We start from the raw sequence: 22,424 nt of genomic DNA, 5'->3' as shown, positions 1-22,424 counted from the left end.
TTCAGGGCATCTGGAAATCAAAAGCTCCAAGGTATGGATAATGGGGAATTTTTTTAAATCCTTATTTTAATGTTGGGTGTTATTTGACAGGTTTAAAAGGTGAAAGTGCAGGCTATTAAACCAGGGAGGTTTGGAGAACTTAGCTCTTAACTGGGCAAACTGGTAGATGAACTAGCGAAACTGGCAATGGCATGGATGCGCACCAGTTGTAAAATACCCTGACTTATGTGGTAGAAACGTGATTTATGAGAGGCGAGCTCGGTGCATGCTTATTTAAAATTGGGCACATGTGCGAGTGTCCGGTATATTTTATAACAGCTGCGCATGTTATAAAATTGCTGCGTCCCTGGGCTCGCGCCAACGCACACGTGCCAATATGTGCCCGCATGCCCGTTTGAAAGTTACGATATGTTTATTTTTTATTTTAATTGATCAGTCTCTTCACATTGCATGTAAGGTTTATGTTACGTTATGTTTTATGTTTCATATTATATTTTAAATGTTAACTTGTAATCCACTTACAACAGCTGGTTTGGCTCAAATGGAATGCAAGTGCTTTACGAATAAATACATAAATACTATTTTCCAAATCAAAATGTACACAATTTTTGGGATAGTTTCAGATGAGACAATGTTTTGGTTCAGTTGCAACAGACTGAAACAAAAAGCAACTCATAGGTCATGGTTTACTCATCCTGGCAAAACAAATGCACATCCCTAAGTCTTGTTCATGACCAAGCAGTGAGTTTCTGAGGTAGCAGGGCTGCAACCTGTGACTCCATCACCGTTAACCCCTGAGCCTTACCGAGCAGCACAAATATCCAGTAACTCATGATCTACCCATCAGCAGATTTATTTTCCAACAGTCTTTCTTACATCATGATAACTTATCTTCATCGAGCTTGATATGACCAAGAAGTTAAAAATGTGGTGGTCATGGGAACAGTTCTGCTCAAACCGAGCTCTTTATATAAAAGAAGAATTCCGCCCTTCATGGAGACAGACTGACCTTGCAAATCCTTACAGCCTGCAAAGTTATCAGGTAGGTCTTCTTGCCTTTGTGATTTGTTTTAGTAAAATTTAGTGCTATCAGATCTGTTTTCTCTACTACAGTTGTATCCTACAGGACAGAAAACAGTAATTTCATTCACTTCCTACCTGCGGGATTCCTTTCTGAACCAGGTTCTGCTTTTCAGTCATAAAAATCCTTAAAATTGCCCTTCTAATTTCCTTAGAAAAAACTACAAGTTCACACAGATGCCATGTGGCACAGTCAGCCGTCAGGGTTAGTTAAGGCTGCAGGATGCTCATTGACAGAAGAGGCACCGCATAGGCAGGAGCAGTGTGTCAGATCCCTACAGGAATCTGTGCCAGGAAGCTTAGCTCTTAGGCTCCGTTGTATCAGTTTTATTTCTATAATTTTATGCTTTTATTCTTTGCTTGTAATATTATTTTATTGTTTGCTTGTAATATTATACACCGCTTAGTGCAATTCATTTAGCTTAAGTGGTATCTAAAAATATTTAATACATAAATAAATAAAACTTAGAAACCTACATTTAGGCCTGCAGTTCATTTGCTTAGATTCAGATACCTAAATTAGATGCCAAATGCTGAAAATCAGTGGTAGATGCCTAACTTATTTCCCCTGCCCTAACTCCACCGCTATAGCTGCCTAAGTTTAGGGTCTACAGTTACTAAAATGCATAATAAATAATGCACATTGTTTCTCACCAGCTCCCATTCATCTCAAAGGGGTTTATTTATTGACAACGCACATTGGGGCTGATGTAATAAAACCTGTGCTACAACTGAAGTTAAATTGTAGTGCAGGTTTGACTTATCGCATAAGTTAAAAACAGGGGGTCCCCATGGGATACAGTAAGCTAATGAGATGCAAATCAAACAGGACTAAAAAAAGAGCGCTAAATGTAAAAAGCTCTCTGGGGCAGGCACCTTCAGCTAGACATGGTCCACTTTGGCGCCGTGCATCTAACTTTAACACACTGTTCAGCTGCAGGTGCTCCCCTCCCCCACCTCAGCCCCCAGAGAGTCCATGCTTTGATTTTACCTGGATGCAAGAATGTGCTCTCTGGAGTGGGCACTTAGCTGTCTAAGATGGCCCTCTCTAGTTAAACACTACACCATCAGCTGTAAGTGCCCGCCTCGAGAGCTTACACTGGAAATTAAACTCCTGGGTCCGAGGTGGAGTAAACTCACATTTCCGGTGGCCAAAGTTATTCTATAGCTGTGCCCAGTGTGATGGAAGCAGCTGGATGCTAGCACACTGCCCACCAGAAATGTGAGTTAAGTTTTACTCCTGCTCTGACTCACGAGTTAAATTTCCAACATTAACAAAATGTGTTCTAAGCTGTCTGCCCTTTAATGCACCTCCCTGCATAGCTGGATGATAGCCAATGCCTTCTTTTACATGGCATTTGCATGAATCTGCACTTATTATAATGATGGTTTTTACTCCTGGTTGAACGCACATTTTTTAGGAATAAACCCCTGTGAAATACCAGCGTTAACGTGCCATAGCAAAATGCACACTTAAATAGGAATAACAATCTGCCTTATTACATCAGCCCCTTTTAACAAGTAGGTCCCTAAGGTAGGCAGAGTATCTACACCTTTTGAAAAGCCTTCGCTATGGCAGCTCTGATGTCAGTGTGTCAGTTATCTATGAGTCTATGGAGAAAAGCACAGTATCATTTCTCATTTTTCAATTAAGTGTTTTTTATCACATTATTTTAAACTTGGAAATGTAAGTTTTATTGCTGCAATGTAACAAGTCAGCATTTCCAAAAGTATTATCAAAGTAGTGTATGTATAAATATGTACTTTTTAGGTGTTGGATTTGGGTCATTACATTTTTTTTTTAATCATAATTTTAATTCTGTAACAGCACATACAATACACAGTAAGGTGTTCAATTAAGGAGAGAACCTCTAGGAGTTGTACCACAGAAAGCTGCTATTTATGCTACTATAGGAGGCCCACCTAGTTACTCGAGGTGAGGTTTTGGTAGTAGTATAGGGGTTAGGGGCCACTTTTACACGCAGAGTGAGACGTACGAACAGAACAGCAAATCTTCACAAGAGTGTAATGTCCTAAAGATGAGAGTTGTACAATGTGCTCTCAACCTAGCTTGATGTTACCCAGGTAGAGAGTCCATCAAGCTAGATTGAAAGAGCATTGCACAAATCTCATTGCTCTGTGAGGTTCCTCACTCTGAGAGACATCAAATCTTCACAAGAGTGCCCTGTTCTATTCGTATGTCTCACTCTGCATGTAAAAGTGGCCCCTAACCCCTACACTACTACCTAAACCTCACCTCAAATTATTAGGTGGGCCTCCTATAGTGGCATAAATAGCTAACTACTAGATTGGCCTTGTAGATTCTCTCTCTCTCACTCACATTTTGATAAATCTAGGCTTAAACAAATGAACCTTTTGGATGTAAAGTTCAGAATTTCAAAAGTCAAAACCACAATAATAATTCTGGGTCATTGAATTTATAATGTAATTTTTCAGGATTTTGTAAGTTGTCTAAATATGAGTGTGATCAACTGTGTCTAAAAAATAGTAATTGTTTTGAAATGTCTATTAATTGATATGTCTATCACGTTTTGAAAGATGAAACTTTTCAGACTACTAAGTTTCTGTTCTCAGACAAATTGCTACCTGAGGATGGCATCTGGGTAGTCCTGGGCTAGAAGAGTAACTGCCCTGGGCACCAAGCAGTGGGGAGCCCTATGCAGCCCTTCAGAGTCAGTCTGTGAGTCTGTGAGCAAGGGGAAGCTGAAGAGAGCACCTGCTTGGAGCACCCTTGTGTATTGCAGCTGACTTCTTACATCTTGAAACATCCATTGGCTTCCTAGATGTTTCTTTTCTACGTACTATGTTCATTTTCTTCAAAAAAGGTTTATTTTCTGAGTTTAAAGCTGACAAAATCCTTTGGTGGATCCCAACAATTAGTCTAGGACGTTCTAGGGCCAGGACGTTCCAGCTGAGCTCTGTGGCTTTACTGCACAGCCCCTGCAGGGCAAGACCCTATGAGTTGTTGTGCAAAGTTGAAAAGGTGCTTGTGAAAAATCTTGCAGCTTTCAAAACAAGCCATCGTCAGCGCATGTTATATTTCTGGGTGTCATTGCTGCATACATTCTAGGTGCTGGGTTTGCTTGAGTTATTGAATTGTTAATGTAATTTTTCTTCTCTGAGGATCTTGCAAGTTGCCTAAAAGTGTGATTAACTGTGTTTGTTTCTCTGCTGTCTTGCCTCATTCTTCTGTCTCCCTTCTCTTTTCCACCCTGATATTTCCTGCTCCTCTTAATATGTCCATTTCTCTGCTCCTTCATTTCCTGTCTTTTTGTTCCTCTGTTGCTGCCTCATTTATCTGTTTTTATGTCTCTGTATCTCTTGTTTATGTCTATTTCCATTCCCTATTCTCTTCTCTGTTATTCTTTCTTTTTTATCTCTTCCTCACGCTCTTTCCCTAACTCACATATGAACTACTTAACTCTGGTCAACATATTTTTCTTGTCTCTAGGATGTACTCAGAGACCTTCTTCCTCGTTCTGGCATTCATTCTGGCCTGTAATGCAACAACTCTAAGAAGCCTGGACAGTGAATGGAAACTTTGGAAATCAAATTATGGTATGGAGATTACATTACAGCATAAGTTATTCTGAAATGCAAGCATTATTGCATTTATTCAGGAATTAATCAAACTAATGTTTTGCTGTTTCGTTTTGTACCTAAATGGACAGACTACGTGAATACAGTCATCCGATTCTCCACTTAACTATCTGTCTGAAGCTTTGCAAAAACACATCCATCACAAACAGGCCAATGCAATACGGCGCGCTCAGCCGAGCGAGCGCACTGTTTAACTCGAGGTTGGACGCGGGTTTTGGATGCACCTCCACAACCCCTTATTCTACAAGGGAATTAGTGTGAGCGAAACTAATAGCGCTCACCACATGCAAATGCATGTTGATGAGGCTATTAGCTATTCTCCACTGATTTTTAAAAAAAAAAGTGTGCCCGACGCGCACATTTTTATCCTCAGAAATTAACGCCTGCCCAGAGCAGACCAGAAAATGTTCAGAAAAGCAGAAAATACTGCTCTTCTGTACTTCCTCCAACTTTTTATTGTGGGGATATTAAGTCAGAGGAACAAAAAGGACAAGAATGTAAAAAAAAAAATTGTATCCTCGTCTTGAAAACTGGCATCACTTATGCGCATATTTGCTGGTTAACTTATACACAATATTACAAAAGTACCTATAAATATTTAGCAGAAGTATTGCTAGGGCTAAGCTGGCTCAGGGTTTCCCAAACCTACCTTCATATTCCTATAGCCCATCAGATTTTCAAGCTATCCATAATGCATATGTATGAGACAATTTTGCATAGAATGTGTCTCCAACTCATGTAAACATCATCTTTGGCCTGAAAGGTCTGACCACATAACACCGACATTGCAAGCACTCCACTAGCTGCCGGGCCCGGTAGTTTACTGGGTCGGGTTTAAAATACTCGCCTGACATTCCATGCGTTACACGCTGGCTGCCCTCTCTATCTTTCAAAACCTTCGAGGATCCATTTTCAGCCGCTGTGCGGCTCAGCTAGTTAGCGGGATAAACGTATTCCACTAACTAGCAGGGTATATTATTCTAGCTGCATAACAAGTTATATGAGTAGAATTTAGCCGCATTTGGCTTTCAATATCGCCGGGTTGCCCTTTAGATGGATAACTGAAAAGTTATCCATCTAAATGGCGTTTGAACGTCGACCAGTTAATTCCTTATGTTCCATCCCGCACACTTCCGCTCCTCACAGAAAGCTGTTCTGCACCTGCCTCCTAACTCAGCTATTACGTTTGAAGGCACAAGGGAGTCATTGCTCGGTTACCAAAAACCAGCACTGGCTTAAAATCTACCTCCTGGAAGTGGATTTCTTGGCAGCTCTGCAGCAGGCTGTGAGGGTCTCTGGGACAGGTCTGGTAGGTCCTCTTACACAGGGGCGTAGGGTGACAGCTGAAGTTGTTGGGGCACCAGAAACCTTGCTGCTGTCGTGTGCCCTAGAACACAGTCCACCCTCCTACATTACCTTGTGAGCACTACTTTCTTTGATGGAAAAAGCCTATCAAATTTATGCTCACAGCAACCCAACACTCAGAGGGAACATTAGCTGATCCCTTAAAATAATCACCTAATCTAATATGTGAATAAAACGTATTTTCTGCAAGAACATTCAAAACCTCTTTCTGAATGCTGAATATATCCAGTACCCGGGTACCCACATCTGGACCACTTTAGGGCTGCTTGATACATTATCCAGATTGCTCTGAATATTAAAGTTATCTGCATAATTTAACCCCACTCCAGAACACCCCTAGTAGTGTATACGGATTAATTTTAAAGGGAAAGAAAATTGAAAGCTCAGGGTTTTGTCTGAGAAATGTAAAGGTTGCCCAGGCAAATCCCTCTGAACATGGTCCTCAGAATAGATAGTCTGAAGAAAAGGACGTTTTCCCATGATATGATTTGATTTACATCCCATAACAGACAGTAATAAAATAAATATTAGCTGATACTTTTTCCTGGACTAACCTGAAGCACTTCTTGACTAGCTTTCTGGAACTGTGCACGCTTCATCGGGTCAATACAAAATGAGCAGATAAAGAGTAAGGGATGGCGCTGCCTGAATGCACAAGTGATTCATTGATTACATATTGATTACATTACAATTCTGTAAGGATCGCGGGAGCAGGGGCGCTCCGTGTTGAGTGCCCGCTCTCCCAATGCGCGCCCAGCCACCTCTCCTGGGCGCGCGATCCTATATTTAAACGAGGGGTCGCGCTAAAAGGAGACGCTAGGGATGATTACGCTCCCCTAGCGCCTCTGTGGCCCGGGAGAGGTGGCTCTGTCAGCTCGATTTTATGAGCGTCGGTTTTCTGAAACCACTGACAGCCATTGGTTAGGAAAACGGGCGCCAGTAATATTGAGCGTCTATCGGACCAGCTGGCACTTTTTAAAACATTTTTTTAAATGTATTTTTTTTACATTTTTGATTCCTCCGACAATATCACTGGGATATTAAGTTGGAGGGTGTACAGGAAAGCAGTATTTTCTGTACATTTTTCTGGGTTGCTTATAAATTAACGCCTGCCCTTGGACAGGGGCTAATTTATGAGCGTAAAATGTGTGGATTGGCCGCACATTTTACTTTCAGTATCCCGGGTGACTGACTAATAGCCTCATCAATATGCATTTGCATGCGATGAGCGCTATTAGTTTTCAGGAGGTTTGGCTGCGCGTTTTTGAGGGGCTAAATCCCTTACAGAATAAGGGGTAACAGGCGCCCCTCAGAAACATGCGGCCAAACGCGTGTTGAACAGTGCGCCCGGCCGAGGGCACTTTACAGAATCGGCCTGAATGGTTGTGTGTTGGGGCAAGGGAGGAAGGGTGTGGTGTATTCCTTTAATATAGAAGTGATTTTCCTGTCACGCCATTATCGTAACATAATCTGGGAATCACTTATTTATTCAGGCAACATAATCCTTTATTTTTATTTATTTAGATTTTTTGTATTCTGCTTTTCGCACACTTCAGCACTTCAAAGCGGATAACGTTCGGGTACTGTAGGTGTTTGCCTTTGCCTGCTCATGCTGATGTGACATGAAGAAGGAGGTATAGATTCTGAAAGCGAGCCAAGAAATGCATTGTTAGTCCAATACAAAGGTATCATCTAGTATTTTTGTTGATCTTTATTGACACACATTCAAATGGATTAACTACCCAACCACACTACTTCATAACAGAGAAGAAGTATACCTCCCAGATTGATGAGGAATTTCGAAGAAAAACTTGGGAATCCAACTGGAAAATGGTCCAGGAGCACAACCAATTGGCTGACCAAGGAAAGAAGAGTTACTGGATGAAAGTGAATCACTTTGCTGACAAGGTAAGAGTGACGGGATTAGAACCCCCTAGTATTCTTATAGAAAATGTACCTGCTTGAAGGGAATCCTGTTGAAAATCAGTAAAATTCAACTTAGTAGTTTGTATATGCATCTGTGATAGAGTATATGACAGAGAGCCTCAGACAACGGACCGGCTCCAGCTCTCTGGCCCGGTCCACCTTAAGACAGACAGGAAAGGGATCCTCGAGTGGGGGAGTTTCCCTGAGGTAAGGGATACAAAGGTGAGGCCCATTGTCAGTCTGCTGAGGTAAGCAGCCATTTTGATTCTGTCTTGCTGAACGTTTTGTAATTAAACTGTTGAAAAGCAGAACAGACTCCAGCCTAGCCTGTTCTCCGACCTTCTCCTGTCTTAGACTGCTCCAAGGGCATCACAGCATCTTACATAGTTAAGGTTAACATATGCATAACTATGACTCAGACTTGCCAGAGGCTTTAATACTGCCCAGCCCAGTAGTTGTCCCTTACTGTGAGAAGAGAGGTGCCAAAGGAACTATTTGTATGTTAGACCAGTGATTCTCAACCCAGTCCTCAGGGCACCCCTAGCCAGGTTTTCAGGGTATCCACAATGAATATGCATGAGAGAGATTGCATATAATGGAGGCAGTGTGCATGCAAAATTTCTCTCATGCATATTCATTGTGGATATCCTGAAATCCTCTCTGGCTTGGTATGTTCCAAGGACTGGGATGAGAACCCTCGCATTAGTCATGAAGTTTATGCCTCTGCGGAACTAGCAGCTACGTGGTTAACCAGGCAGCTTACAAAGTGAGAAGACCACATGATCTTTGTAAGCCTATCGGAATTGTCCAGCAATCAGGAAGGAATGGAAAGAGCTTCTTCTCCTATCAAGAGTGAAACAAAAGAAATAAAAGGCATGTTTTTGGCTTTGACTGCCCAGGTTTTTTCTGGGGAGTTGGCCAAAGCTGTGCAGCATAGGGGAGTGGTACGAGCCTGAGAGAAATTGTCTGCTACCAGGACTAGGAAGTGCAAGAAATCCCATGGAAGCTGGGGAGATCGTTGGTGTCACAGCCTGCAAACAGATCTGGAACGCTGGAGCTGAAGCCCGGGATTTCCCTTCATGTATTTTGAGATAAGTGACCAAGAGAGTTAGAGGAACTTTATCTCAGAAAACAATTCATACTTCGTTGTTTCTACGGTCTGTTAATAGCACATCTGTATAAAGTCAAGACTGGTTTCCCCCTCCTGCTGAAAAGGTCTCTGATTGGGAAAAATAAAACAGAACTCAGAGGGGACGTGAAGAGGATTTTTGCCTCTGAAGGGAAGACTTTCTTCTAGCCTTCAGAATTCTGCAGGCTGCCGGCCTTTTGCTGACATATAAGCAGCCTGGGCCCCAGCATTTTATATGCGTACAGATAGTGACAGGAATATTAGTGCATCACATATCTGGGTGTGGCAGAGCTGGACCCCTGGCCCGAGGTGGTGTTGGCGCCACCTGTGGGGGAAATCCCCACAGGTCCCCACTGTCGGGAGGCGAGGCCAAGCAAGAAGCGGAGGTTGACTGGGGCTTCACCAATACCAGCCCTTGTTCCCCGCAGGATGAGCCCTTGGATATGGGGCCGGCTTGACTTAGGTGGGCCTCCGCATGGTTGATCCCGATAGAGGTGTCCAGAGGACAGAGTGCTGGAAGGCAACGGAGCCAGAGGGTCCCAGAAAGGCAAAACGAGAGCCAAAATCGAGTCCAGGCAGAGGGTCGAAGGCAGGCGGCTAGAGACGAGGTCAGGTTCAGGCTGAGTGGTCGAAGGCAGGCGGCTATAGGCAAGGTCAGGTTCAGGTCCGGGTCAAGCCAAGGAAGTCTGACCGAAGGCAGGGCAGGAACAGGGAGCTGGAGCAGGAACTGAAACTGGAACAGGAGCTGGATCAGCAATGAAGCGCACAGCAGAGAAGCGTGGAGACCTGTTGCTAAGGCAAGCTATGAGCATCTGAGCCTGTCTTATATAGTGGAGCCAGTTGATGTCATCACCTGAGGCCGCAGGAGACTTTCCAGCTGTGGCCCCTTTAAATTCCAAAGAGACACAAGCGCGCCTATGGCCAACAGGCTGGAGAGGAGGAGGTGGCGGCGTCTCTCCACGCTGCACACAGGGAGGACTGGTCGGCCCCGGAGAAACTTGCGGCAGCACAGGAGCATCCCGGGAGCATGGAAGGATCATGGGTGCGGAGGCGACTACCAACCGCCACCAAGGAGGTCAGACCAGCTCCGGAGGCCCGGCGTCAGGGGTGAGTGAACCTGGCTGCGGGCCTGCCATGGCCGAGGAGCAAATCAGTACCAACCCTTACCCGCCCCCTCCCCCCCCCTCCTGGAGGTCTGGGCTTACCAGGATAGGTAGCGTGGAATTGCTTGAGAAGACCTTTATCACAGATATTAGTAGCGGGTTCCCAGGAATTTTCTCAGGGGCAATACCCCTCACAAGAGTGGAGGTACTCCCAATAGAGGCCTCTCTTTCAGACATCCAGGACTTCTTGCACCCAATAAAGGATGTCAGTTTCAGTGACGAGGTGCAAGGGCTCAGGAGTTCCGTGAGAAGTTCAGGAAAGAATCAGTGTCTTGAGAAGGGATACATGGAAAGAGTTGTATACTCCCAGCGTAGGTGGAAAATGGAGCTGATAAGTCACTGGGCTGATGCATAGAGTGACTGGAAATGGACCAATATATTGGGGGTGAAACGCGGTGAAGGGAGCTTCAGATGAATATGGCGCATACTCAGCCATATTTTGTCGTTTGTTTGGAACTCTGGGGCTGGTCTTCAAAGAGCATCTGATGATTTCTTGGCATGAGCAGCCTACTGTTGTACTCTTTGATTCGTGCGGGTCCATAGAGCATGTAGACATCCGCAGTCGCTTGTGCAGCTGGAGAAGAAACTGTAAGAGGTATCGGTAGAGGTGGCCGTATTTGTCTCGTATACTATGGAGAAAGGGGAGGCTCCTGTGGCTGTAAAGGCATGTGAGTTATGAGAAAACTCTGCCCATGGGAGCAATTGAGTACAATTATCCTGCTGGTTGTTGGAATACGAATGTAGAAACAACTTGAGAGAATGATTCACATGTTCAGCTTGGCCATTGGCCTGAGGGTGGTAGGCCGTAGTCAATCCTACTAATATACCAAATTTCTTGCACAGGGAATGCCAGAAGCAGGTGACAAATTGAGGTCCTCTGTTGGAAATGATATGTTCAGGTAATCCGTGAAGATGGAATATGTGCAAGAAGAACAGGCGTGCCAGTTCAGGTGCAGATTGCAAGCTAGGAAGCGGGATAAGTGAGCCATCTTGGAAAACCTGTCCATTACCACCCAGATAATAGTATTGCTATTAGATGCAGGAGGATCCACCACAAAGTCAGTGGACAGGTGGGGGCTGGCAATGGCTGTAACTGTCCCCAGGGTCATCCCATGGGCAATGTTTGTTGTGCACACATGGGGCAGGAGTCCATATAAGCTCAGGTATTCAGAGACATGGTTGACCACCAGTAGTAGCGCTGAAGAAGAGACAACATTCGTGTGCATCCAGGGTGTCCAGCAAATCGTGTGCCCATTGTAGCACCTTTTCACAGAGTTTGCGGGGTACCACTGCCTTCCCCACAGGCACAGTCATGGTGGCAGACAGGTAAATACAAACCGGGTCAATAATATGCTGAGGCTCTTCTGGGGAATCTTTGGGTTTAAAGGAGTGAGATAATGTGTCAGCTCGCAAATTCTTTTCTGCAAGGCAATAACGTAAATCAAAGTTAAATCGGGTGAAGAACATTGCCCAATGGGCCTGGCGTGAATTCAAACGCTGAGCATGTTGGAGCTGCTCCAGGTTCTTATGATCTGTAAATATTGTGAACCGGTGTTGGGTGCCTTGTAACCAGGAGTGCCATTCTTCCAGGGCGAGCTTAATCATGAGGAGCTCACAGCCCCAATACTATAAATTCGTTCAGTGGAGGAAAATTTTTGCAAGAAGAAGAAGCATGGATGCAAAGTGCCTTCAGTAGAATGTTAACTTAAGACTCTGCCTGCTCCGATGGAAGAGGCGTCCACGTCAACTATAAATGGATGACTTGGGTCAGGGTGCCATAAACAAGGTCCATGATTTGTACAAAGGCCTCTTTCAAAGTCTGAAAGGCTGCAATTGTTTCAGGAGTCCAATTCTTGGTATCCGCTCCCTTACAAGTAAGCACCGTAAGGGGGCTGGCGACAATGGAGTAGTTTGCTATAAAATGTCAATAATAATTTGCAAAACCTAAAAATCTCTGTAGTGCTCGTAAACCTGCAGGCTGGGTCAATTTCGGATGCTCTGTAGTTTATTAGGGTCTATCGAGAAGCCATGTCTAGATACGATGTACCCAAGGAAAGGCAGGCTCTCCTCAAACAGACACTTGTCTAGCTTGGCATAGCGGCAGTTGTCACGCAGATGTTGAAGCACAGCGCAGACATCCTGGTGGGCCTGCCAAGGCCAGGGAGCGCAACACTGGGTACCCTGTGGTTAAGATTTACCTGTTTGGTTACCTATTTACAACTTTGTTTAGTTGTATAACCTTATTGTTAGAGAATACTATCCATAGAAACATAGAAATGACGGCAGAAAAGGACCAAGCGGTTCATCCAGTCTGCCCAGCAAGCTTGTGCCGCACTGTACAGATCACCCCCATACTTACAAGTTTCTCAGACTGTAAAAGTCAGGGCCCTTGTTTATTGCTGTCTTAGTACAATTCCCCGTTACCTCTTGCTGTTGAAGCAGAGAGCAATGTTGGAGTTGCATCAAACGTGTCAGGCTTATTGGTTAAGGGCAGTAACAGCTGCATCAAGACGTTACCCCCATGCATATTTGTTTCCCCAGACCAAGAAAGTCAGGGCCCTTGTTTATTGCTGTTTGAATCCAATTCCCCCTTTCCACGTTTCCCCTGCCGTTGAAGCAAAAAGCAATGATGGAGCTGCATCAAAAGTATGAAACCTTATTGGTTAAGGATAGTAACTGCCGCATTAACAAGTTACCCCCCTGCACTTTTTTCTTCATTTCCATCTTCCGCAGTGATATTTGCATATTTTATTTCAATGCTTCCCATTGGTGTTTCTTTCACTGATTTATGCTCTGTTATTCCCTCCCCCCTTTTTACACCTGAGTCCAGTTATGTATAACCAGTGAAACGACCATGACCATTTCTCTCCTTTTTTTTCTGCCTTTCCTGTCTCTACTCCTCTCTATATTTTTCTTAAAAATGATTGCACTTTTTAGACAGAGAAGGAACTGAAATCGATGAGCTGCTTCCATCCTCCAGCATCCGAAGAGAGGACTTTTAAAAACTATCAGGACAGGAGCTATCAACCAGGGCCCTCGAATGTTGACTGGAGAGATGAGAAGTGTGTCACGGCTGTGAAGGACCAGGGATACTGCGGCTCCTGCTGGGCTTTTTCCACAGTAAGGACTCTTTACTCCCTAATATGATGATTTGTTTTATTTCAAACCAAATGAATGGAGAGGCCCTTCGAAAATAACACAGATGTTTGCATTTATTTGGGAATCCATTGCAGTCTATGGGACAAGCAAAACTGCAGATTTCATTTTGGAAACTAGACAGAACGGAGCAGGGATGGGAAGGGAGAAGAAAGGAGCAATCAAGGTGCAGCGCTCTTTCGACCTAAGTGTGATTTCCTCAATTGTGTAGCCTGCAACTGAGAGGGAAAGTGGACTTAGAGCGGAGTCACTATTATCTAGGATCATTTCTCTCTTGGATTTGAGAGATAGAGGAAAGGCTTTCTTAAGCTTTTACTGAGAGGGAAAGAAACATTTTACAAAAACATTTCGATAGGAACAAATGCATAAGCTGAGTGTTGTCTCTTGTCATTGAGTCACAGGGATTAGAGAACTGCAGAAATACTTGCTACAGTGAGGTCAATATTCAAAGGCATTTAGCTGGATAGCTCACAGGTGATCCGGCTAATTGGTGGGTTTTCAAAATTGTCCCTACGTATCTGGCTCATTTTTGGCGTAACTCATTATCCCGTCAAAAATTAGCTAAATAAGTCATGGATATTCTGGGATGGAGACGAGTTAGCTGAGAAACGTATCTGGCTAACTTCAATATTAGGAGTTAGCCGAATAAGTTAATTAGCTAACTTCAAAGTGCCCAGGAACAGATCTAAAGTTATCCGGGAGCGTGTTCCCAAATCCCAAGCCCCACGTCAATGATAAAAGAAAAGCATTAATGTACTATGGGCTGAGACTATCCCACCACCCCTATCCTCGCCAAGTATTTTGAAAAAATGAAAGATCATGAGAGGTCTTGAACGAGTAGATGTGAATCAGTTATTTACACTTTTGAATAATAGAAGGACTACGGCGCATAAAAATGTTTTATCTTTCTCCAAAGTCAGTCCAAGTGAAATCATTTAAATTGCACTTAACTTCAGCAATCTGTGACCTTCTTTCAGCTCGTCCCAGTGTTGGTGTTTGAAATCTCTGCTTCAGGGGGCCTATAGAAAGACTGACATTGAATCAGTATGTTAATTAAACCCTTTTTAAACAAATGCCAATGTTTTAATCAATCGCACACATAGGTCAGTATCAAATGATCATATGAATCTGCTATGTGTCAAAATTAAATGCACATTAAATGATTAAACTGATTACATCCACTCATGAAGAACCCTCATAATAACTCCCAAAAAAGTTTAAAAAAAACCAAACCCTTTTAATTTATGAATCATTCTAATTAGACCAATTCTATGTCCACCAACTGTCCTGTCAAAAGATGCCAAACTCTAAAAGTATCAGTACTATCAAAAAAAGAACCTTTAGAGTGAAAAAATAACTGTATCCCAAACCCAATATCACTCTCATTAACAGGAAATGCGCATGATTTTAGAAAACATGCATTTCACACGAAGACCTCATACAAAAAGCACCGAGACCTCACAATAGTGTCTTGTGCCTGACGTCCGTCCTATTACTGCGTGCTTAGATATGCATAATGGTCAGTCCTGAATTGCCACAAAATATATATAAAATATATATAATATATATGAAATATAATATATAATTTTTTTGAAAGTCTCTAAAGGCAAACATGGCAGTACTTATGAGTAAAACACCAGCCAATCTCTTTCTGTGTTATAGGGTTCTGTCTGTAAATCCATCTTAGTTCTAAGGAGATCAGCTTATAATCCATATTACCACCTCATATAGTTGAAATGATTCTACCCAAGATGTATTATCACATTATAGGGGCCCTGTGAGCAGTCAGCATACAACTTCGGTGTTCTGTCATTCGTTTTCAAAATGTCCTTTGTGTTTTTCTGATGTACAATAACTCACAGGCGCCAAGTATCACATAAACAGCACGAGTCATATTGCAATGACTGTTCAATCTTGCATAAACAGGGTTGTGATCTTTAAAACGTAGAACTGATCCATCTATAGCCTACTGTACACTGGGAACACCATTGGAAAACCTCTCCATTCCTTAGTGCTGTCTTGCAAAGCGTCCAGATGAAGAATATAGGAATAGACGAGCAGATCCCAAACATTAAAACGAGGAAGGGACTTAAAAACAGAATGAACTTGAAGTATCAATCAACCATCATTGAACAATGGCGTAACACATCAGGTGTGTTTGTGCTGAAAATGGCAAGATTCATACTAAATGATCTTCACATCCCATAGGATACCCCCCGTTGGAAACATCTCTGTGCCATATCATTCTCTTGTTTCTTACACTCAATAGTTGTAGAGTGCACAAACATCTTAATCGAAAAAACCGACTCAGTGGCAAATTCAGCTTCAAATGATGCACATGACCATTTGAGAAATGTAAGCACAGTATGTGTTCCAGTCTGAAGGCTTCCACATCACTTCCTGTAGATAGAAAAGGATGTCTATAGATCATGATATCCAAAAACCCTATAGCCTCCAGACTAAGAGACTAGGAAATGGAAGGAAATTAGAATCACACTGATTAAGCCAAATAAAAAAACTCAACAACTGGCCTATGAAGTGCTTTGCTGCCCTCTTGCTGTCATAATTTGAACTAAATGAAAATGTATTTAGTCTGTCATTGGTTGAGATAGAATTTATGTTTTCAAATTTACTGCTCCCACTTGTTTCATTGTGTTCTGTTTTGTGTGGGTAGAGGTGAAACATCTTTATTTTATTTTCCTTAAAATAAAGTCTTTCTCTGCTCAGTTTCCCTGAATTTCCATGTGAATGGCAGGAGGACTGAGTGTACAGCTACAGTTAATCAGTGTGCACAGTTTTTGCCCTCTGTGCCTTGCTCTGTGCTGCCAGTTGCATTGGTATTATCATAAGACAGCATGTGTGGGGACTGAATGAACTGGTGATCTTGTGCTCACAGGCACTTAAGAACATGTCAAACTGGGTCAGACCAAGGGTCCATCAAGCCCAGCATCCTGTTTCCAACAGAGGCCAATCCAGGCTACAAGTAACTGGCAAATACTCAAACACCAAGAAGATCCCATGCCACTGATGCCAGTAATAGCAGTGGCTATTCCCTTACTCAACTTGGTTAATAGCCGTTAATGGACTTCTCCAAAACCTTATTCAGAGCACTCCTCATGCCCTGCCTCTCTCCTGCTTCCGCTCCTTTCTATGCTGATGTATCACTGTGGCTGCCCTGCCGTCTCCTCCAACCCTTCCTCTCTTACTTATACTGGAGTGATTTAGTCCCAAAATGAAAAATGTAAACCCCCCCCCTCCCCCAAGAACCTTCTAGAAGCATTCCATCTCTCTTCTGGTTCAGTGCCTTCCTGCTGGCCTTGCTCCAGCCCCTCTCGGGGTCTTGGGAAACTCCTCCCACTTCTGGTAGCATTTTGGCCTTCCCACATGCTCTTTTCTCCTCTTATGATACCTTTATCAGGGGTCTCGCTGTGTGTTCACTGAGCTCAGGTCACCCCATGCCTTTTCTCCTCCCAGGTGGGTACAATAGAGTCTCGGTACTGTATCAAATATGGACCACTGGTGGAGCTGAGCGAGCAGCAGCTGGTGGACTGCGATTCTTCTAATGACGGCTGCTGTGGTGGATTTCCTAGTTCTGCATTTTTTCATGTAACCGAATATGGAATGATGAAGAGTTCCAACTACAAATACAAAGGATATGTGAGTATTTTTTTTCATAGCTGGCAGCTAGTGTCCAGTGAAACCTAGCACTAAGATGCCACACCGACAGCAGTGCAAATTGATCTCCATGCGATGATAGATATGGAGGAGCACAGCACGCACTCCCTCACACTCAGCTGCACCCCAGAACAGGTAGAGCGCAGACAGCGGCCATGCAAGCTTCCATCACACACACTCACACACTCTCCCTCTCCCCCACTATAGCACAGGTAGGGTCAGTGCAGGTTCTCACGCATTTACCTCTTGACTAACATGCTTCAGCTTTGTTCTGGAGGATGTACCGCAAGGGAAGAGAAGTCCATTCTCCGTGTTCATTCTGTTCTTAGTCTGTCAGCCTGAGGTATCAAGGAAATTGGTAAATGTATTCAAGCTATGAATGGCCAATATATTTTAAGGGTGGAATCTGAAAGTTTATTCAGCATCTCAAGGGGACATATATGGGATGAGGCTTTTTAATTCAATGGCTCTTTATCCCAGACCAGGAAGCCTTGTGTCACATATATCAAACATATATCCAGATTTCCCTGTGTGATGGATAACTGATGACTGATTTTACTGTGAACTCTGTTCCCTCTAAGCTGTGCACACGTGTGCATGCACATAGCTCGTGAATCCTGCGCACACAGGAAAACACGCCGCACACACAAATTCCCAGCATTATTTGCATTATACTGGCTCATAGGGCACAAATATGAGCTCAGCTCGTACAACGTTGCACAGAGAGAACATTTTTGCGCACGTAGCCTGCCAAAAATTTAGAAGGAACATTGACTGCACACTTCTAGTTTCAATTTCTCAAAGAAGAACAGGCCTACAGGTGCAGAGATGCAATGGAGCTAAGCCAGGCAAGGCTCAGCCTGTCCCGGACATTGCCTGCTTTTTTTGCTGATTCTCACTCCGCTAGCTGAGCATATTCTCCTATGGCAATATTTTCTCTCCACAGGCTACCGAATGCCGTTTTAAAAACAGCAAAGCTTTGCAACTGAATGCCTCCAAATCCTATGACTTGATAGGAGAAGACAACATTGCATCCGCAGTGGCTTTCGACGGGCCTTTGTCTGTGGCATTTGCCGTGCACACCCATTTTTACTTCTATGACAAAGGTGAGAGCTTTGCTTTTATTACAACACTGCGTTCTGTTCAGAAATGGCAGTAAGAAAGCCAGAGAATAAGAGCTGAGTTGCTGGGAGCAGCCAGGAAATCATTCCCTCGGGGGATCTCTGGTGTATTATAGACAGATCCATGCAAAGTGAAATCTGTGGACCAAATCTAGTAATCAGAAAGTTGTACAAGGCTTTTTCCAAATAAAATACAAGTAGATGCCCTAGATAAAAAGGAACAGCAATGACAGTTATTAAAAAATTAATAATGAACAGTAGGAGAAAACACTGACCATGTAATAATTATGGATACATATATATAATGTTCTTTCTATTGCATCTTCCCTATACTAAGTCATTTGCTTGAAGTCGCGCTAGGTGAACTCCCACAAGGGCTAGCAATAGTTATCAATTTGGCAACCTGCCTAAAGAGTTGGCCAGCGTGACAGCTCAGGGGCATTGCTGCCGTACAAGAGAGCAGCTTTGGAGGAAGTCGGAATAGGGTGGACTCCGTGTGAGGGGCTTGCAGTCATTTCCCAGCCATTGCCTCAGGTACAAAGCTTAGATTGTGAGCCCTCTGGGATCTAAATACCTACAGTATCTGAACGTAATCCACTTTGAAGTGCCTGAAAAAGCAGAATATAAATAAAAATAAATCATTCTTTTTCTGTTTACAACATTCAGAAAAGAGAGCCACTCCAGAGGAGCAGCTAACCCCAATTTCCCTGCTGGTATCAGTGTCCTCCTCCTGGTGCACAGCCTCACTGAGGGGTCTGCCAAATACCCTTAAGAAGGGATCACAATGGGACCCTACAAATGCATAATAACGCCACATGCAAAAACCCTTTACAAACCTCATTTTTGCTAAACAGTTGGTGGAAACAGCACAGGCGCATATTTTGCTATGGGGTTAATGTGCATAGAAATCTCGGGAGCAAAACTGTTCCTGTGCAAAGCGCGGCCCACCTTAGCACATGAGTCTCGATGATGTTTGCTAACAATCTCGGAAGCCAGTGCCCTGGCGTCTCTTAGGAAGGAGCACTCGGGACCGAGCTGCCCCAATAAGAGGAAGTGAGTTTGGAAGGAAAGCTTTTCCCAGAGGACTAGCTCCCAGCCAGTGCTTCCTTCTGAAGGCAGAAGGGGGGTGCTGCTTTTTATAGAGGGAGGCCAGGTCTGTCAGCAGATATAAAAGAGGTAGGACATCCTCCACAATATCTGCCGTAGGCTTTTTTCTCTCTAAATATTGGAGGCGTTATATATCAGTGTAGAAATACTGTTTGTGAAACATATATATGACAAGGGAATATAATGTGGACCCTTCTGCCCGTCCTAGGGATCTACGACGAAGCCTGTGCTCCAGCAGCTAACCATGCCATTCTAGCCGTGGGCTACGGGTCTGAGGAGTATGAACAGTACTGGATAATAAAGAACAGGTAGTGCTGCTGGATAACCTTGCAAAACAGGCAGCTAGCTGGTCTTGTCTTCTTTAATCTCATTTTCCATTTCTGTTTATCTTTCCCTTTGATTTACTCTCAGGTCTTTCTTTCATTTCCTGATCTTCTTTTTTTTTTTCATTTGTTCTGGATTGTATTTCTCCCTGTCTTTTATTCTCGCCTTCATTTTCACGTTGCTCTGTTCCTTTGTATCTTCTCCTCGTTTTTCAGCTGGGGTCAGTACTGGGGAGAAAAAGGATACGGGAAAATCAGGCGCAATGTCAACCTTTGTGAGATCGGCGATTGGGGGTCGGCTATTGACCTTATATGACCTGGACAACTGGAAGCGTCACAGATTTGGAGATGCACGGCGGAGGCAATAGATGGGCTACGAAAGAGCGCACTCTTATGGACTCGTTAATGTTCTCACTTGCTGTTAGTTCACAATGTCTACACTTTTCTGCTTTTCAAAAATATCTGCTTTTCACAGCTCTGCTAAGGAGGTGCATTATTTAGCAGTTTATTATCTCGGTGATATTTCATTAGGGAAGTTACATTTTCATGGTCTGGCAGGCTTGGCAGATTAGCTCAAAATCATAGGGAGGTATTCACCAAACCTCTGCTTGCCACTTTGAATCTGACCCAGTTCAACAAGCACCACCTGACAGCTATTCAAGGCAGGTGGGAAATAAGCTGATGCCTTCCTTCAGGTTCTAGTGAGAAAGTGGAGAAATGGCCTAGTGGTGAGAGTCAGGGAAGCCGTGTGCAAGGCATTTTATCCTCTGCTGCCGCAGATGCAGACTTAAAATTGTAACCCCTCCAGGGACAAAGAAATACCTGCTGTAATTGAATGTAATTCCAAATAAAAGTAAATAAATACAACTGAAAAATATGAAATTGTGATTCATTGATGCAATAGTGAACAAACTATTTATTTATTTATTTAGCAGGTTTTCTATACCGACATTAAAGTACACATCATATCGGTTTACAGAATAACAATAGGTGGAAATGACAAATAACAGGGGAAGGGGGGAGAGGGACAACTGATAGAGGTCCGAGAACAACGGAAACCTGAACAAGATAAAAGAGAGAAGGAAGAGGTAACAGGATTAACAGGTTACAATTATATTTATAGATTACAATTGAATTTACAGATTACAATTAGATTACAGGGTAACAAGATTAACAGATTACTGTAATGGGTTGGAAGGGCGAGCATGGGCTACAGAGGTGGGTGAAGGGTCTGATTTGCTTCGATTGTTCTTTCACTGTAAAACGAGACAAGTATTGGTAAGCAAGAAAGACAGATTGTTCCTAAGCTAAGTTACCCTTATAAGTAAACCCTCAAAACAAGTTAAGTCATATTGGTGTGGACATATTTTGGGGAAGCTTGCACTGCTGCTGCTGCTTGTGCTGTATCTGTTTTCTGGGGGGAGCAGTCAGGGCACATCTGTGTGTGAGGAATGTTTTATTGATTTATGAAGGTTCTGATATTTCACATTTTTTAAAGAGATATGAAACATGGAAGGGTTTTTGCCTAACCAGCCATTATTAATTAACGTTTTACTTTCTGGTAAAGAATCTTTATCCAGTTCACAAATTGCCCTGGGAATGCCTTATTTTAATAATACTCTAAAAAAGATAGTTGTGATTCACCCTATTAAAACTTTCTATTGATCTAAAGTAACCACATATCCAGCCAATGAACCCTTCCTACCTGGCTCAAAAGTTTTTCTGATGCTAATAAGAGAATAACCCGCATTCCTGCCCCTTTGTCCACAAGTTTGAACTTTATCAGTAAAGAGCCACTGTGCGGCTCTGCTCGTTAACCGGATCAACGTATCCGGCTAACTACTGTACATTCAGCAACACAGCCATGCCAAGGAATAGACCCAGTTATCTTAAAGTTTGCCGGATACGTTTATCTAGCTAACTTTAGGCCACCTTGATAAGATGATCAGCGTTAGCGAATAAGTTATCCGGCTAACTCTGAATACTGGAGTTAGTCGGATAACTTCTCCGGCTCTATCAGCTCCTCCCCAGAATGCCGCTGACTTATCCAACCAAATTCTACCGTGATAAATAGCTAGAATTTAGCTGGATATGTGGCCAAATTTTCATTTAGCGGATAACTTAATTAGTTATCCAGCTAATGCATTTGAATAGGGACCTCAAGAGTTTTTGCTACATATCCTAACCTGTAACACAGAATTTTATCTAGCATTTTATAATCTGTATTAAAGAAGATTTTAGGTCACTAGTTCTTAATATCTTGACTATCACCCCTTTTACACAATAATGACATTAGTGACTGGTACTGTGAAGGATAGAGCTTGGCTAGAACTAGGCTATTAATATCTGAAAAGAAAATGCAAAATTCAGATGTAAGCCCATCAGAACCTGGTGATATCTTTCCCCCCAAAGATTTAATAGCTTCCTGCGCCTCTGAGTTCTTGATGAAGGTTACACCATAATAAAGAGAACAAAGACAAACCAGCTCCCATTCCAAGATTACTGAAATTATCTAACAGATTATCAAAGGAAAACAGACAAAGAAAGGCTTTCCAGAATTAATTAGATAAGAAGAAAAGAGAAGAAAGGGGTGGGTGTGGGTGTGTGTTGAGAGGAATTGCAACATTACCAAGAGCCAACTGACATTAAATATAAGTAAGAGATGAATGGACAAAGAAAGGGCTGAAGAACTACTCTGGAGAAAAACAGAGCAATTGGAGTAGAGCCATATATAGAACAGAAATAGCAACTTATTGAT

At 43.0% G+C, this 22,424-nt stretch overlaps 1 protein-coding gene across 1 annotated transcript; it reads left to right on the top strand.

Annotated features, from left to right (window-relative positions):
* The first annotated feature begins 945 nt into the window (after positions 1–945).
* On the top strand, positions 946–20,543 carry LOC115075160 (ervatamin-B-like). Its single transcript, XM_029575385.1, has 8 exons — positions 946–1,042; positions 4,553–4,659; positions 7,832–7,974; positions 13,222–13,404; positions 16,915–17,097; positions 18,062–18,221; positions 19,552–19,651; positions 19,883–20,543. Exons 2-8 carry the CDS (start codon positions 4,554–4,556, stop codon positions 19,980–19,982), a joined length of 975 nt encoding a protein of 324 aa, XP_029431245.1. The 5' UTR covers positions 946–1,042; position 4,553; the 3' UTR covers positions 19,983–20,543.
* Positions 20,544–22,424: the final 1,881 nt, after the last annotated feature.

The sequence above is a fragment of the Rhinatrema bivittatum genome, chromosome 13 (assembly GCF_901001135.1).
Source record: "Rhinatrema bivittatum chromosome 13, aRhiBiv1.1, whole genome shotgun sequence".
Classification (NCBI taxonomy): Eukaryota; Metazoa; Chordata; class Amphibia; order Gymnophiona; family Rhinatrematidae; genus Rhinatrema; species Rhinatrema bivittatum.
The sequence above is the reverse complement of the archived record's forward strand: the minus strand, read 5'-3'. Positions and strand labels throughout refer to the sequence as shown.

Coding starts and splice junctions, on each gene's coding strand:
- LOC115075160 (XM_029575385.1), top strand. CDS start 4,554: ATGTACTCAGAGACCTTCTTCCTCGTTCTGGCATTCATTCTGGCCTGT. Junction 7,975..13,221: donor TGAATCACTTTGCTGACAAG/GTAAGAGTGACG, acceptor TGCACTTTTTAG/ACAGAGAAGGAACTGAAATC. Junction 18,222..19,551: donor TTTTTACTTCTATGACAAAG/GTGAGAGCTTTG, acceptor TGCCCGTCCTAG/GGATCTACGACGAAGCCTGT.